This window comes from Colobus angolensis, unplaced genomic scaffold (assembly GCF_000951035.1).
Source record: "Colobus angolensis palliatus isolate OR3802 unplaced genomic scaffold, Cang.pa_1.0 Scaffold2, whole genome shotgun sequence".
Taxonomy (NCBI): Eukaryota; Metazoa; Chordata; class Mammalia; order Primates; family Cercopithecidae; genus Colobus; species Colobus angolensis.
This window is the reverse complement of record NW_012115154.1, coordinates 12,317,516-12,330,345: the sequence shown is the minus strand read 5'-3', so window position 1 is coordinate 12,330,345 and position 12,830 is coordinate 12,317,516. Positions and strand designations below refer to the sequence as shown.

At 37.1% G+C, this 12,830-nt stretch overlaps 1 protein-coding gene across 1 annotated transcript; it reads right to left on the bottom strand.

The window, feature by feature from the left end:
• Positions 1-2,508: 2,508 nt before the first annotated feature.
• LOC105511447 (olfactory receptor-like protein OLF3) lies at positions 2,509-3,441 on the bottom strand. Its single transcript, XM_011941578.1, has one exon. The coding sequence runs from the start codon at positions 3,439-3,441 to the stop codon at positions 2,509-2,511; it is 933 nt and encodes a 310-aa protein (XP_011796968.1).
• Between the last annotated feature and the right edge of the window lie 9,389 nt (positions 3,442-12,830).

Genomic DNA, 12,830 nt, shown 5'->3' with positions numbered 1-12,830 from the left:
TCAGCTAATATTTCAAAGACCAATTCTAGCTGTCATAGGCTGAATTCCAACCTGGCCCCCAAGAGTCTCACTTCTTGGTGTACATGTCCTGTACAATACTCTCTCCTTCAATATGAGCATGACTTGTGACATATGATGGAATTTCACCCCTGTGATAATGTTACACTATATGGAAAAACAGCATTTGAAGATGTAATTAATCAGCTGAATTGGATTTACACAAAAGGGAGATTATCCTGAGGGAGCCTGACCTAATCAGGTGAGAACTTCAAAAGTGTCCAGACTTTCTTAGCCATCAGAGAGATTTGACACAATAGAGATTCTCCTGTCATTCTTGACGAAGCAAGCTGCCATGTAGTAAGAGGAGTGGGCCATGTGTTAAGGACTTGAGGGTGGCCTCCAGGAGCTTAGAGGAGTCACCAGCCAGCAACAAGCAAGATAATGGGTACCTCAGTCACACACATGCAAGAAAATGAATACTTCCAATGACTGGTGAGTTTGAGAGAGGACCCTGAGTCCAATATGAGATCACAACCCCAGCTGATACCTTAATTTGAGCCTTGTGAGACCCTGAGCTCAGAACCCAGCTATGCTTCTCACCAACAGGAATGTCAAGACAATAAATCTGTGTTCTTTTAAGCTTATAAATTTATTACAATTTGTTACGCAGCACTAGAAAATTAATGCACTTGCTTAACATTTTTCTAAGTGACTTTTCTGTTTTGTTTTCTGAATCTTTATGATCCTTTCATTATACTTGAAATTCAGTCATTTTTACCAATATATCTATAAGTATTTTTACTTTTCTTCAATTTTCAGGTACATGGCAAGGCTCTTTCATCTAAACAAATTCTTCCTTTATTTAAATGATATTTTTATTAATTATAGTTAAAAGTAAAAAATATTTTTATTCAGTCTGTTCTTCAGAAATACCAATTATCCATATGTTGTTTCTTTCTTGTCTGTATCAGTTATCTTCTTGTGGATTCCAAACAACAGATTAGCTTTTCTATAGTATTAATTTTTGCTGTTTACTGCTTTAATGTCCTTTTAAAATCTGAAATAGTTTTTTTTGTGTGTGTGTGTGTGTGTGGACTTTACTTGTAATCCTTAGCTCCTTTTGTATCTCATTCTGCTGTCCCATCACTTCATCTTTCATTGAGCCGATGTGGTTTAATTTTCTTGCAAGTACTGCGGTCAGAAATTATTAGATCCGTCAATATTTATTCTCCCCTTCTTTCTTAATATCAGAAGCTCTGATTGTGTTTTAGACACATGATTACTAACGATTACACTTATCACCTTTGAGTATGTACCTGGCCAAGTAACTAAGTTTAACTTAACCAGCAAAATTTATACAACAAATTTTTTTGTGTGAGTTTTTAAAAAGGTCTCTAAAGGAAGTGGGTATGCTCCTTCTTCTCTTCTTTATTTTTATGTGTTTATTTATATTTTGAGACAAGGTCTCACTCTGTCATCCAGGCTGGAGTACAGTGGCATGATCTCAGCTTACTGCAACCTCTGCCTCCCAGGTTCAAGCAATTCTCCCACCTCAGCCTCCTGAGTAGCTGGGACTACAGGCGCGTGCACTACCAAGCCTGGCTAATTTTTGTATTTTTAGTAGAGACAGGGTTTCACCATGTTGGCCAGGTTGGTCTCAAACTCCTGGCCTCAAGTGATTTCCCCCACCTCTGACTTCCAAAGTGCTGGGATTACAGGCATGAGCCACCCCACTGGCCTCTTCTTTATTTTTGATGGACAGCATGTGAGTGTGTTTGCTGAAATTCAAGCCATTTATTGAACTATGAGGTAGAAATTACATTCCTGGAATAGTGCATTAGAAACAGAAGAAGCTTCAATTCCTATAACTTCAAGTTAGGCAGGCTTACGTTGCCTAAATCTCAGTTAATGTCTGTTTTATTTAAACCATGATTTCCCAACATTTTCTGCCTCTCACAGTTTGACTCCACTGAAATAAATGCATTAATAAGTGTTGCATATCCTTATTGTTTGTTTCATGGGGAAATTATTCCCATCAATATCACATTAAAAGTGGCTTCCACTCTGGAAGCTAAGTACAATTTTCTTATCTAACATAAAAGAAAACTAAGGCATATATTATTTAAATAACTTGCCAGAGAGGACAGGTAGTGAGAGACAGAACAAAGAACAGGAGTCAGGTCTGCTTGATGAAGCTGGGGACCATTCTTTTTATGCACTGACAAACTGATAAAACCAAAAGTGGGCAGATGAAGCCCCCAAGTCTCTGGATATCTGAGAGAAGATGTCTACAAAGAAGCCATATTATTGAGCCCTGACATGTATATTTTCAGGTATTGGTCTATATAAAAAAATCATTAAGCATTTGGAGGAACACTTTGTTCAAATGCAAGGATTTGACCATCATAGTCTTCTTTTAGTGTAAGTGTGGGAGTCCTGTCTACAATGATCTTATCTCCTTTTTGGTTTTGATGATAGATAACAAGAGGTTCTTAGAGTCTTGACCCTTTATCTGCATCTTTCTAAAACTTTCTGGAGAGCAGCCATAACTTCCTTATTCCTCAAGCTGTAGATAAAGGGGTTCAACATGGGTGACACCAGCCCATAGAAGAGAGCAATCATCTTCTCTTCCTCTGCTGAGGAGGCTGACTGTGGCTGCAGGTAGGTGAAGATGGTAGCCCCAAAACACATGCAAACCACAATGAGGTGAGAGGCACAGGTCCCAAAGGCTTTGCGGCGTCCCTGGGTAGAACGAATGTGCAAAATGTCAGCAACTATGCGAGCATAGGACAGTAGAACCAGGGAACAGGGAAGCAGGATCACCAGAAATCCAGAGATGGCCACCATGGCCTTGTTGAAGGAGACGTCCACGCAGGCTAGCCGTAGCACTGCTAAGGTCTCACAGGCAAAGTGATTAGTAACATTGTAACACAGGGGAAGCTGGAAGGTGGTAATTGTTTCCATCAGTGAATTTGAGAAGCCAGCCACCAGGCAGCCGGCCGCCAGCCCCAGGCACAGCCCTCCATGCATGATGAGCATGTAGTGCAGTGGGTGGCACACGGCCACATAGCGGTCATAGGCCGTGGCCCCCAGCAGGAAGAACTCAGACCCACACAGTGCCAGAGAAACATAGAGCTGCAGCACACAACTGTGGAAGGGGGTGGACTTTCGGGCTGAGAGCAAGTGGACCGGCATTTGTGGAACAACACTGTTTGTATAACAAAAGCCCACAAATGACAGAACACTGAGGAATAAATATGTGGGGGTGTGAAGCCTGCCGTCCAATCTGATCAGAAGAAGAATGAGGGTGTTTCCTACAACAGTCACCAAATACATGGCCAGGATCAGGGTGAAGAGGGAGACCTGAATGCCCCAATCACTGGAAATGCCCAGCAGAATGAACTCACTCACCCATGTCTGGTTTTTATTTTCCTGACCCATGAGCTTCCAAGTGCCACACTGAAGATGTAGGAATAACCAGTCATGGAAATGAAGAATTGGAAGGTGATTCATAGGGCATATGGAGAGCCCACCCATCTGAACACAAACTCCCCCTAGGATGTCTCAGCCAAATCACCATCCAAACTCTGCTTGAACAATGCATCCAGGCATGAGGACCACAGTGGGACCCAGCTGTGTGGGGAAATCAAGGAAAAAAGAGGTTACCTTCTTAAAATCCAGTTTATTGGAATATAACTTTGTCTCCCAAACATCTGCTCTCTTAAATAGGGGAAGGAAATTAATACCATATTTAGGCTTAAAGTCTTATTCATTTTAGTAGTTATTACAGAAGAAATGAGAAAGTTTTTTATCCACACGAAATATATGTCTGAGTTCTGACTGCCGTTCACTACCATCGAACTTCTTTTTGTTTACTGGGTTTTTCCTCTGGACCTCTCAGACACAACTCTACTCACCCCTCCTCAGTGGAATGCATCCATGAGACCTTGAACATTTTAAATAGTCTTTGTAGACATTTTATAACTAAACAGTTTTGAGTTTGTTTTCTGTAATTTGCCCTTTTACTTTCAGAGTGTCAAGTGGAAACACTTCCTCCCCACCTATCTCATGCAAGAGGCCCAGTAAGCCAAGACCAACCCAAGGTAGCCAGCTTCTAGGGATCAGGTGTTGCATGAAGAAAAGATACACATAACTGCTAAAATTAGTCTCCTATCCCCCAAAAGGTGAAGTTAATGAAGTAGTTAGTGACATCAGATTATTACTTAATATTGATGTTTTCTCAGGGATAGTATAGTTTATTCATTTCTTGTAGAAAATGGATCAATTCTCACCAGTGAAAATAGAAAGATAGAAGATAAGGCTTTAATTCTAGAACATAGTGACATAGGTAGTAGTGTTTTTTTTAAACTACTTTATTGAGCTTCTGCACAGCAAAGGAAACAATCAACAAAATGAAAAGGCAACCTACAGAATGGGATCAAGTATTTCAGACCATGTATCTGGTAAGGGATTAATATCCAAAATATACAGGAAATTCCTACAGGTCAACAGCCCAAAAAAGGTTAAAAGTGGGCAAAGGAACTGAATAGATATTTTCTCAAGGAAGACATACAAATGGTCAACAGGTATATGAAAAAGTGTTCAGCATCACTAATTATCAGAGAAATGCAAAGAAAAGTCACAAGAAGAGATCACCTCACTTTACCAGTAGTTTTTTGAACACCAAAATAAAACTTTTTAAATATTTGCTTAGTTACTGAAGGAAGTGATTCATAATCAGGGAACTTAGACAGAGCGTGAGGTCTTGGAGAGAGTCTTGCAAAAGTACATAAAGGATTTACACCAAAAATTGGTTGGTATTCCAATGGCTCTACCCTAGTCATGATGTAACTATAAGGGACAGCACACTACAGTTGAATTTATTGAAAGATTCTAGTCTCAGCCTAAAAACTATTGAAATGACTGTTAGAGATCACATGACTTATAACACAGGTGGTAGGGGTACTTTGAAGTTTATTATTATGCAGACTGCAACATTCAGATGGTTGCTCATAAAATATTCACAATTTAGTATTTTTTTTAATAGGGTCCAAGACACCAATGAATTTGCTAAAAACATAGAGCTTTCGGAAATTGGGTGTCAAATAAAAATTTGTGAAAATGATCACATAACATGAGGCACCATATTCAGTGCCTTGCACTGAGAATTTTCAGTCATCCATGCCGAAGTCATCAGACAATTAATGTTCAACTATAAGACTGAGGAAAAAATGCACAATGCTTAAAGGTGTAAGGTTGTTCATGGTGTGAAAAGATAAAAGGATTCAAAATCTTCATCACAAATAGCTAATTTATAATTAAGAGCAGTATTTTGCTCAAAAGTTCAAAGTTAACAGATTTTAATCCCCATAACTAAAAATAATGACATTGTTAATTATTTTGTTTCCTTTCTTGTAATTTTCTGTTGTGCTAGATCTATTTGTACCTCAATTTCTTTTTGTTCTGCCCATTTTATACTAGCATAAAAAATATTTGTTCTAGAGACACATGGGTTAGGAAACTTCCTAGTCATGAAAGGCCTGACACAAATATGCACTGGTGATGTTTACAATGTTCATTTACCCTGGTGTAAATGTATTTGTGGTACCCGCATGCTATTTAGAGATTTACCAACAGCTGAAGAGACTATACTACATAATGTACCACTAAGTGTAGGACCCATCCGTTCTTCCTCTTCCTACTGCTTTGTTCCCTACCTAGGGCTCCCTACACTGTAGTTCTCAGAATACAGGTCAGATTGAGGGGGGTTGCTAGGTTCATTTTGACAGGCAAGGGAGTTCTCTAAAAAATTCATTATAAGTACCTTCTCTGGGGGTGTTATTTTAAATCTGAAGATTTGAACTATATTTACTCCATATGGGGGCATTTGCTTTTTTCCTTCATTTGCTCCTTCCCACCTAACATCATGATGGCTGCCGACATCTGCAAATCTTCAGGTTTAGAAGGGAATTATAACTCTCTATCATCTATCTATCTATTTATTGATCTATCTACACACACACACACTCTCTCTCTCTCTCTCTCTCTCAAGAATTTTTTATTGCTGACAGTATGAATATCGAAGGAATTACTAGTTGTTTTATGTTTACTACTTTATTATAGGATTTAAACAAATGAACTAAACAACTATGTATATCACAAATAAAACTTAAAACACACCAAAATGGGATGAAGAGTTTCTCGGAAATGTTTCTATGGTGACCCGTTCTTTAAAGGAATACCAGTGATTTGTCTTACATTGTATGCAAGACTTCAAATACCCTTTCTTTAGTGCTGCCTACCAAGAGCTCAAATGCAACTGCGATGCAGCAAGTTTTTCAGATATTATCAGTGGTGATGATGTGCACACAGGTGGCATTCATGTGGAAATTATGGTAAAGTTTGGATTCATTTACACTTGACACTTCTGTAACAAAGGCTTAAAGAAAAAAAGTGAACAAACAAAATGTGGTATTTTTCTACCTCTCTCCAAAAACCTATGCAAAAGGAGAGTATTTATACTTCAAGCCATGTCGTTTTTGCTCAGAAACAGTGTAGTCAATTTGGGATTTTTCTCCATACAAAATATATTTGACATTTTTAACGGTGACAGGCATTAAAGTCAAAGCAAAACCTATTTCTTTGTAAAATTGTTTCAAATAACTTACCCGACTCAATTGCCCGGTAAATCATTGAATGGTTGGATTTGGTTTCAGAAAATTTTCTTCAGTCTTGTCTACTGTTTTGTGGAAAGTGGTGGGAAGAAAACAAGCAAGCTCCTGAAGCACTCTTGGCTAGAAAAAGTCAAAAGTTCACGGGGTGGAAAGAATGTTAGGAGAAGAATTAAGTTGTGACTGCATTGATCTTTATATGACATTGGGATAAGCACTGATCTCTATATGACATTGGGATAAGCTTATTCTTACTGTTTTCTGAGAACATACTCTGTGCTAGTCATTATGCTAAATATACATCTATTCACATAATATAGTAAATATAGTGTAATCACAACATCATTTCAAACTTTTGCTTGTTGTCTATATTTTACAGGTGAAAAAAGGAGGCGGTATGCCTAGATAGTGGGAGTCGGCAGAAAACGAAGGATTATCTGTGAATCTGGTGTGCATCCATTGTGCCACTCCTATCTATAGCATGACCTTGTGTCATGCACAATAATGGCCACTCTTTAGAGCAGGGTGTCCAATCTTTTGACTTCCCTGGGCCACAGTGGAAGAAGAATTGTCTTGGGCCACACATAAAATACACTAACACTGATGACAGCTAATGAGCTAAAAAAAAATTGCAAAAATGATCTCATAATGTTTTAAGAAAGTTTATGAATTTGTGTTGAGCCACGTTCACAGCCGTCCTGGGCTCCATGCAGCCCTTGGACTGTGGGTTGGACAAGCCTAATTTAAAGGCCAAGGAGTAAATGAATGTAAAAATCAGAATATGTATCAAGAGGACTAATTGAGTTTCTACTTTTGATCTCATTCAGTTCAGAGACTGACTATTCCAAGAGTCACAGTGCACCAGAGTACACTTATCCCCACTTGCCCATGAAGGTGACGTTTGGCTTTCAAGCCTCATGAGCAACAAGTTAAAAAGGAGAAACACCAGCATCTTCCTTATATAGGGATTCTTTTTGCTTTTATGATTAACTAGCCTCTTTTATGCACTTGAAAAGGTTATCATGCTTTATGTCTGATACGGTAATGAGCACAACAGCTTACAGTGGGTACATGTTGGAGAGACTTTTTTCCCCTCTAATAAAAATTAAAGAGATCTGATTATGGAAAATAATGAGAACACAATGGAGATGTTTGTCAAATAATACAAAATTTCAATTAGGCAGGAGGAATACATTCAAGAGCTCTATTGTACATGATGGTGACTATAGTTAATAACAATACATGATATAATTGAAAATTACTAACAGAGTAGATTTTAAGTATTCTCACCACAAAAGAATGATAAGTACGTGAGGCAATTCATATGTTAATTAGCTTGACTTAGCCATTCCACAATGTGTACAGGTATCAAAACATGTACACTGTAAATACATCATGTTGCACACCATAAATATATACAATTTTAACTTGTTAATAACAAATGAGCTAATATCAGAAGTAGATAAAGGTGAGTACCCATATTTAAAAATTAGCTTTCAGAAGAAAACTTGAACTTCAGCATAGTTTTGTGTAGGTGAAACAAGAAAAAGGTGAAGAATGATAAGAGATCCTGAAATGACTGAAGAGATGAGTCTTACCCAGTTGGAAAGATTTGTTCCTTCTTAGCTGTTTCCCATTGGGAACTTAGAATCTATTCTTTGTAGTGATGAGAGCTTATAGAGCATGCCAACATATTTGCCACTATTTGTGTAGTTACTGTCACACTAGAATAAAAAGGGGGCTGTATTTCCAGGTTACTTGCTAATCATGCCAAAGGCAGAGGTATAATGCTGAGTGGCCACGTGGTTACCTCAAAATCCCCATACAGGTAGGAAAGAACCGGGGGTTCTTTGCATAGTCACAAGAATGCTCTCCATGTTGCCCCCTTTGGATTCCACATACAGACACACTCACGAGCTCAAGCTTTCCACACACTTCTTTTCATGCCTGCTTGCCTGTACACAGACAGACATGGAAACTTAATATTGTTAATGCACTAAATGTCTCTGAATTGTACACTTTAGTGTTGTTAATTTTATGTTGTGTAAATTTCATCTCAATTAAAAAAATCTTCACATACTGTGATATATATATATACATTAAATGCCTTTCTCAAAAAAAATTATGCCAGATTTAAATAAATAAATAGATACATAGATGGATAAATACCTGAAAGAGAAAATTATACAAAATGAGATAATGGGGAAAGGTAAATGGATATCGAAATGTAAATAAGAATCAACAAATGAAGAAACTTATTGTAAGCTATCTATGGGAGAAAGTGAAAACTCTTCACTTTTCTCTTAAGAAAGAATTAATGGTCATAAAGGGAAAAGGACCTAGTGCTCACTCCTTAGGAAGCATAGGCCCATCCTAAAGGTTGGGAACCCTTAAATCACTTGAAAAGTTCTGGCTTTCTCATTTGAATACCCAGAACACATTTTCTTAGGACAGATTTCCACTGGTGGACAACTTCATCATGCCACCATACCCTCAGGCCTGAAGACTATGGGAGAAGGCCAGGGATTACAGGAACCAGGTTTCATCATTCACGTTGATAATTAAATGTCGAAGAATCAAGGAGAATTCCCGACTCACCTGTGGAGAGTTAAGAACGCCATCCTGTACCTTGGAAGGATGGCAGGGCTGGGAAAGTCATGGAATTTGAACAAAGTGCAGTTGTAACAGATAACTTTCTTTAACTTTAGGGATGAAATCTCAGGAGGCCAATTATATTTGGTTTATTGGATTTCTTTTATTTTCCCTCCCCCTCTGTACGGTCACTTATGCACCTAATATCCTAACCTACATTCAACTTTGCAAATAAAAGTTTTATCCCCTTCTCCCTGGAGCATGGGAAGGAGCTCACCAAACTAATTTCTCAAGGGTGTTACGTTTATGTCTTCAGTTATGCCACCTTTGGATGGAGAGAACTTTGATCCCACTTTATGGGCTTGTAGATGTAATTAAATCTCTAGTTCCTCATTCCAATTGGCCCATTTCAACTTCTGTTTGAGCCATAGCTCCTGGTCCAGGCAACTTAGGAGACCATTGGAATTCTCTGTGTGCATAATCTGGTCTGAGCATGGGCAGGGAGACTTGCCCATGGCCAGTGAGATGTTGCTTTATAGTGGGCTGCTTGCTCTCCAGGTTTGGAATTCTACCACCACCTTCAGGAACCTTCTTAGAATTTTTGTCTTGTCTTTACTTAAAGGAAGACAGACCTTATCCTGGTTTTTAACTTAGAAATTTTACTTCCTAGAAGCGTTAATAATAGATCTTTAGTGAGGATGCTAAGCATTGTGCAGCAAAACCTGTAGAATTGCAATGCATTTTTCTCTCTCTCCCCTTACCCAAGGGTGAGAGTGGAGATTTCCATGTGTGCATTGTTAATATGAAAGCCTCAGGCTGTTCTTACTGTCTGCTCAGCTACCTGGCATTACCCTGGGAAAACTATCTTGTGATTTCTACTCCCTGGCTTGTTCTGAAGCTGATGCAATGGTATCTTTTTCTGGCCAATGATCTGAGAACCACTTTCTAAGTACAATGAACAATATACCTAAAGAGAGTTCCCCATCCCTGTGAGTGCTGGAATTGGAGAGAGAAATTCATTAGAGACCGAGGTAGCTCTGGATCTTAAAAACAAAAGAGATAAGGAGTGCAGGGCCAGGGAAAAGAAGAAATTTGCTTTCTAGCTCCCAAAATGTTGCTGATATCTCTCATTCAATACTTTCTTTTCTTATTTGCTGTCTTCTTTACTTTGTGGATTTCTTATCTAATTTCTTATTCTTTTTACCATTATTTTTACAGGTCTAGGAGGAAACAAATAGAAACTCATTTGTAAAATACACTTCCTCACCTTCAGATTTTAAGAATTAATTTTTTTCTATGGTGTGTAAGCAAAACAAAAATGACATTTCTTTGGCCTTTTAGTATAGACACTTGTGCCAACATCATTTTTTGTAGTATATATTTTCCTAAATTTATTTGAAATTATGAATATATGATATATTAGAGTCCCACATATGAAAGTTTCTTTTTGGACTGCATCTTGATTCACTGATGCATTTGTCTTTCTCTACACAAGTACCATAGTTTTAATTGTAGTTACTTCATGATATGCTTTGATATGGCATGGAACAGGTACTTTCTCACTTTATTTCACTTCTTTCTCACAAACCTTTTATTACTCTTGCTTGATAGCTTTTCTTTCATGTGAGGTTTTAAATCAATCTATCAAGTACCATTTTTAACAGTGTCTTCTGGATTTGGATTGCTATTTCCTTGAATTACATACTCTTTGAGAAAATTTGACTTTTATGATATTAATTGCTTTGCTGCCAGAAGTAGCTATCACTTCATTTATTTTAGGACTTTTAAAAATATATTTTAAAAAATCATTAGAGCTTTCTCACTGAAGGTCCTATATGTGTATCATTGATTTCATATTTATTCTTTCATGGTTTATATTGTTACTGTACACGGGATAGTTTCTGTTATTTTTTTAGTTGTTGCTTGGGTATGGAAATGCTAATCTCCTTGCTGAACTCTCAATGATTTCTAATAATTTTGTAATTGAATATCTTGGATCTTTTAAAGATGTACAAATCATATCAACTGTCTTCTGTCCATCAATATCCAGTTTCCACTTCTTTCTTCCAAGTTTTAATGCAATACATGGCATTTCACAGCCTTCTTTATAGCCTTGGTGAGACTACTTGACTGTTTGGACAGCTAACATGCAGAAGATCCTTGAGAAGGAAAATAAATATTTCTTGTAAATTCTGTGCTTTATGGGTTGGTCTTTACTTGGGATTATCTCTGCCCTATCTGATTCATATGACTGCTAATCTCATTCTATGAACATGTATAGTATTTATTCTATAAAGCAATAAGAATGTGGCTAGGCAAGTGGATTATAAGCCCACTAGGGTTTATAATATAATATTATATAATTATAATATGTAATATAATATATAATAATTATATATAATATACAGAATATATTTATACACAATATAAATATAATAAATATTATATAATGATATAACATTATACAATGTTAGCTAAGGCAATCCAATAGCGTATTTTAAAAAAATAATATATCATAATAAAATATGGGTTTTCCCAAGGGATACAAGGATGGCTCACCATAAAATAATTGACCAATGTAATGAACTACTTAATAGACTGACAGTGGAAAATTTATATGATTATTTCAATAAATGGATTAAAACCCATTTGATAAAGTATTTATCCATCGATTTAAGAAATCATTTAAAAACAGAACTAGAAGGGAACTTCCTTAACTTGGTAAAGGTTAACTATTTCAAATTCACGGCAGTGTACTGGATGGAGAATCTCTGTATGCATTTCTTTAAATCAGAAATAAGAAAAGATACCTATTCTCACAGCTTACAATTAGACAGGACACTAGAGGTCCTGACCTATGCTATAGGAAAAGAAAATAATTAAGATTTACAAAGACTGTAAGCAAAACCATCATTATTTACAGATGATAAGATTATATATCTAGGAAATTTTTTGTAACACTCTATTAGCTTTAATAGGAGAACTGGACACAAGACCAACCTTAGAGATATCAATAACTACTCCTGTAATTTCAGTACTTTGGGTGGCCAAGGCAGGAGGACTGCTTGAGGCCAAGAGTTCAAGACCAACCTGGACAACAAAGTAAGACCCTATTTCTACAAAAAATAAAAAATTTAGCAGTGCTTGGTGATGCACACCTGTAGTCCCAGCTACTTGGAAGGCTGAGCAGGGAGTATGGCTTGAGCCCAGGAGTTTGTGGCTATAGTGAGCTATAATTTCACCACTGCACTCTAGCCTGGGAGACAAGGTCAGACTGTCTCTTAAAAAAATAAAGAAAGAAATCAATGGAATTTCTGTACACCAACAATAACCAACTAGAAAAATATAATAAAATGTCATTTATAACAGCAACACAAATTATAAAGTTGGAATTGTACAAAGTAGGGGTTTTTTAACAGAGAATATACATGATTTCTATGGCACTCTTTGCCAGACCTTTCAGTCCTCTCAATCTTTTTCTTTCTTCTTTCTTTCTTTCTTTCTTTCTTTCTTTCTTTCTTTCTTTCTTTCTTTCTTTCTTTCTTTCTTTCTTTCTTTCTTTCTTTC

Bases quoted from the DNA above. Each gene is read 5' to 3' on its own strand.
- LOC105511447 (XM_011941578.1), bottom strand. From the start codon at position 3,441: ATGGGTCAGGAAAATAAAAACCAGACATGGGTGAGTGAGTTCATTCTG.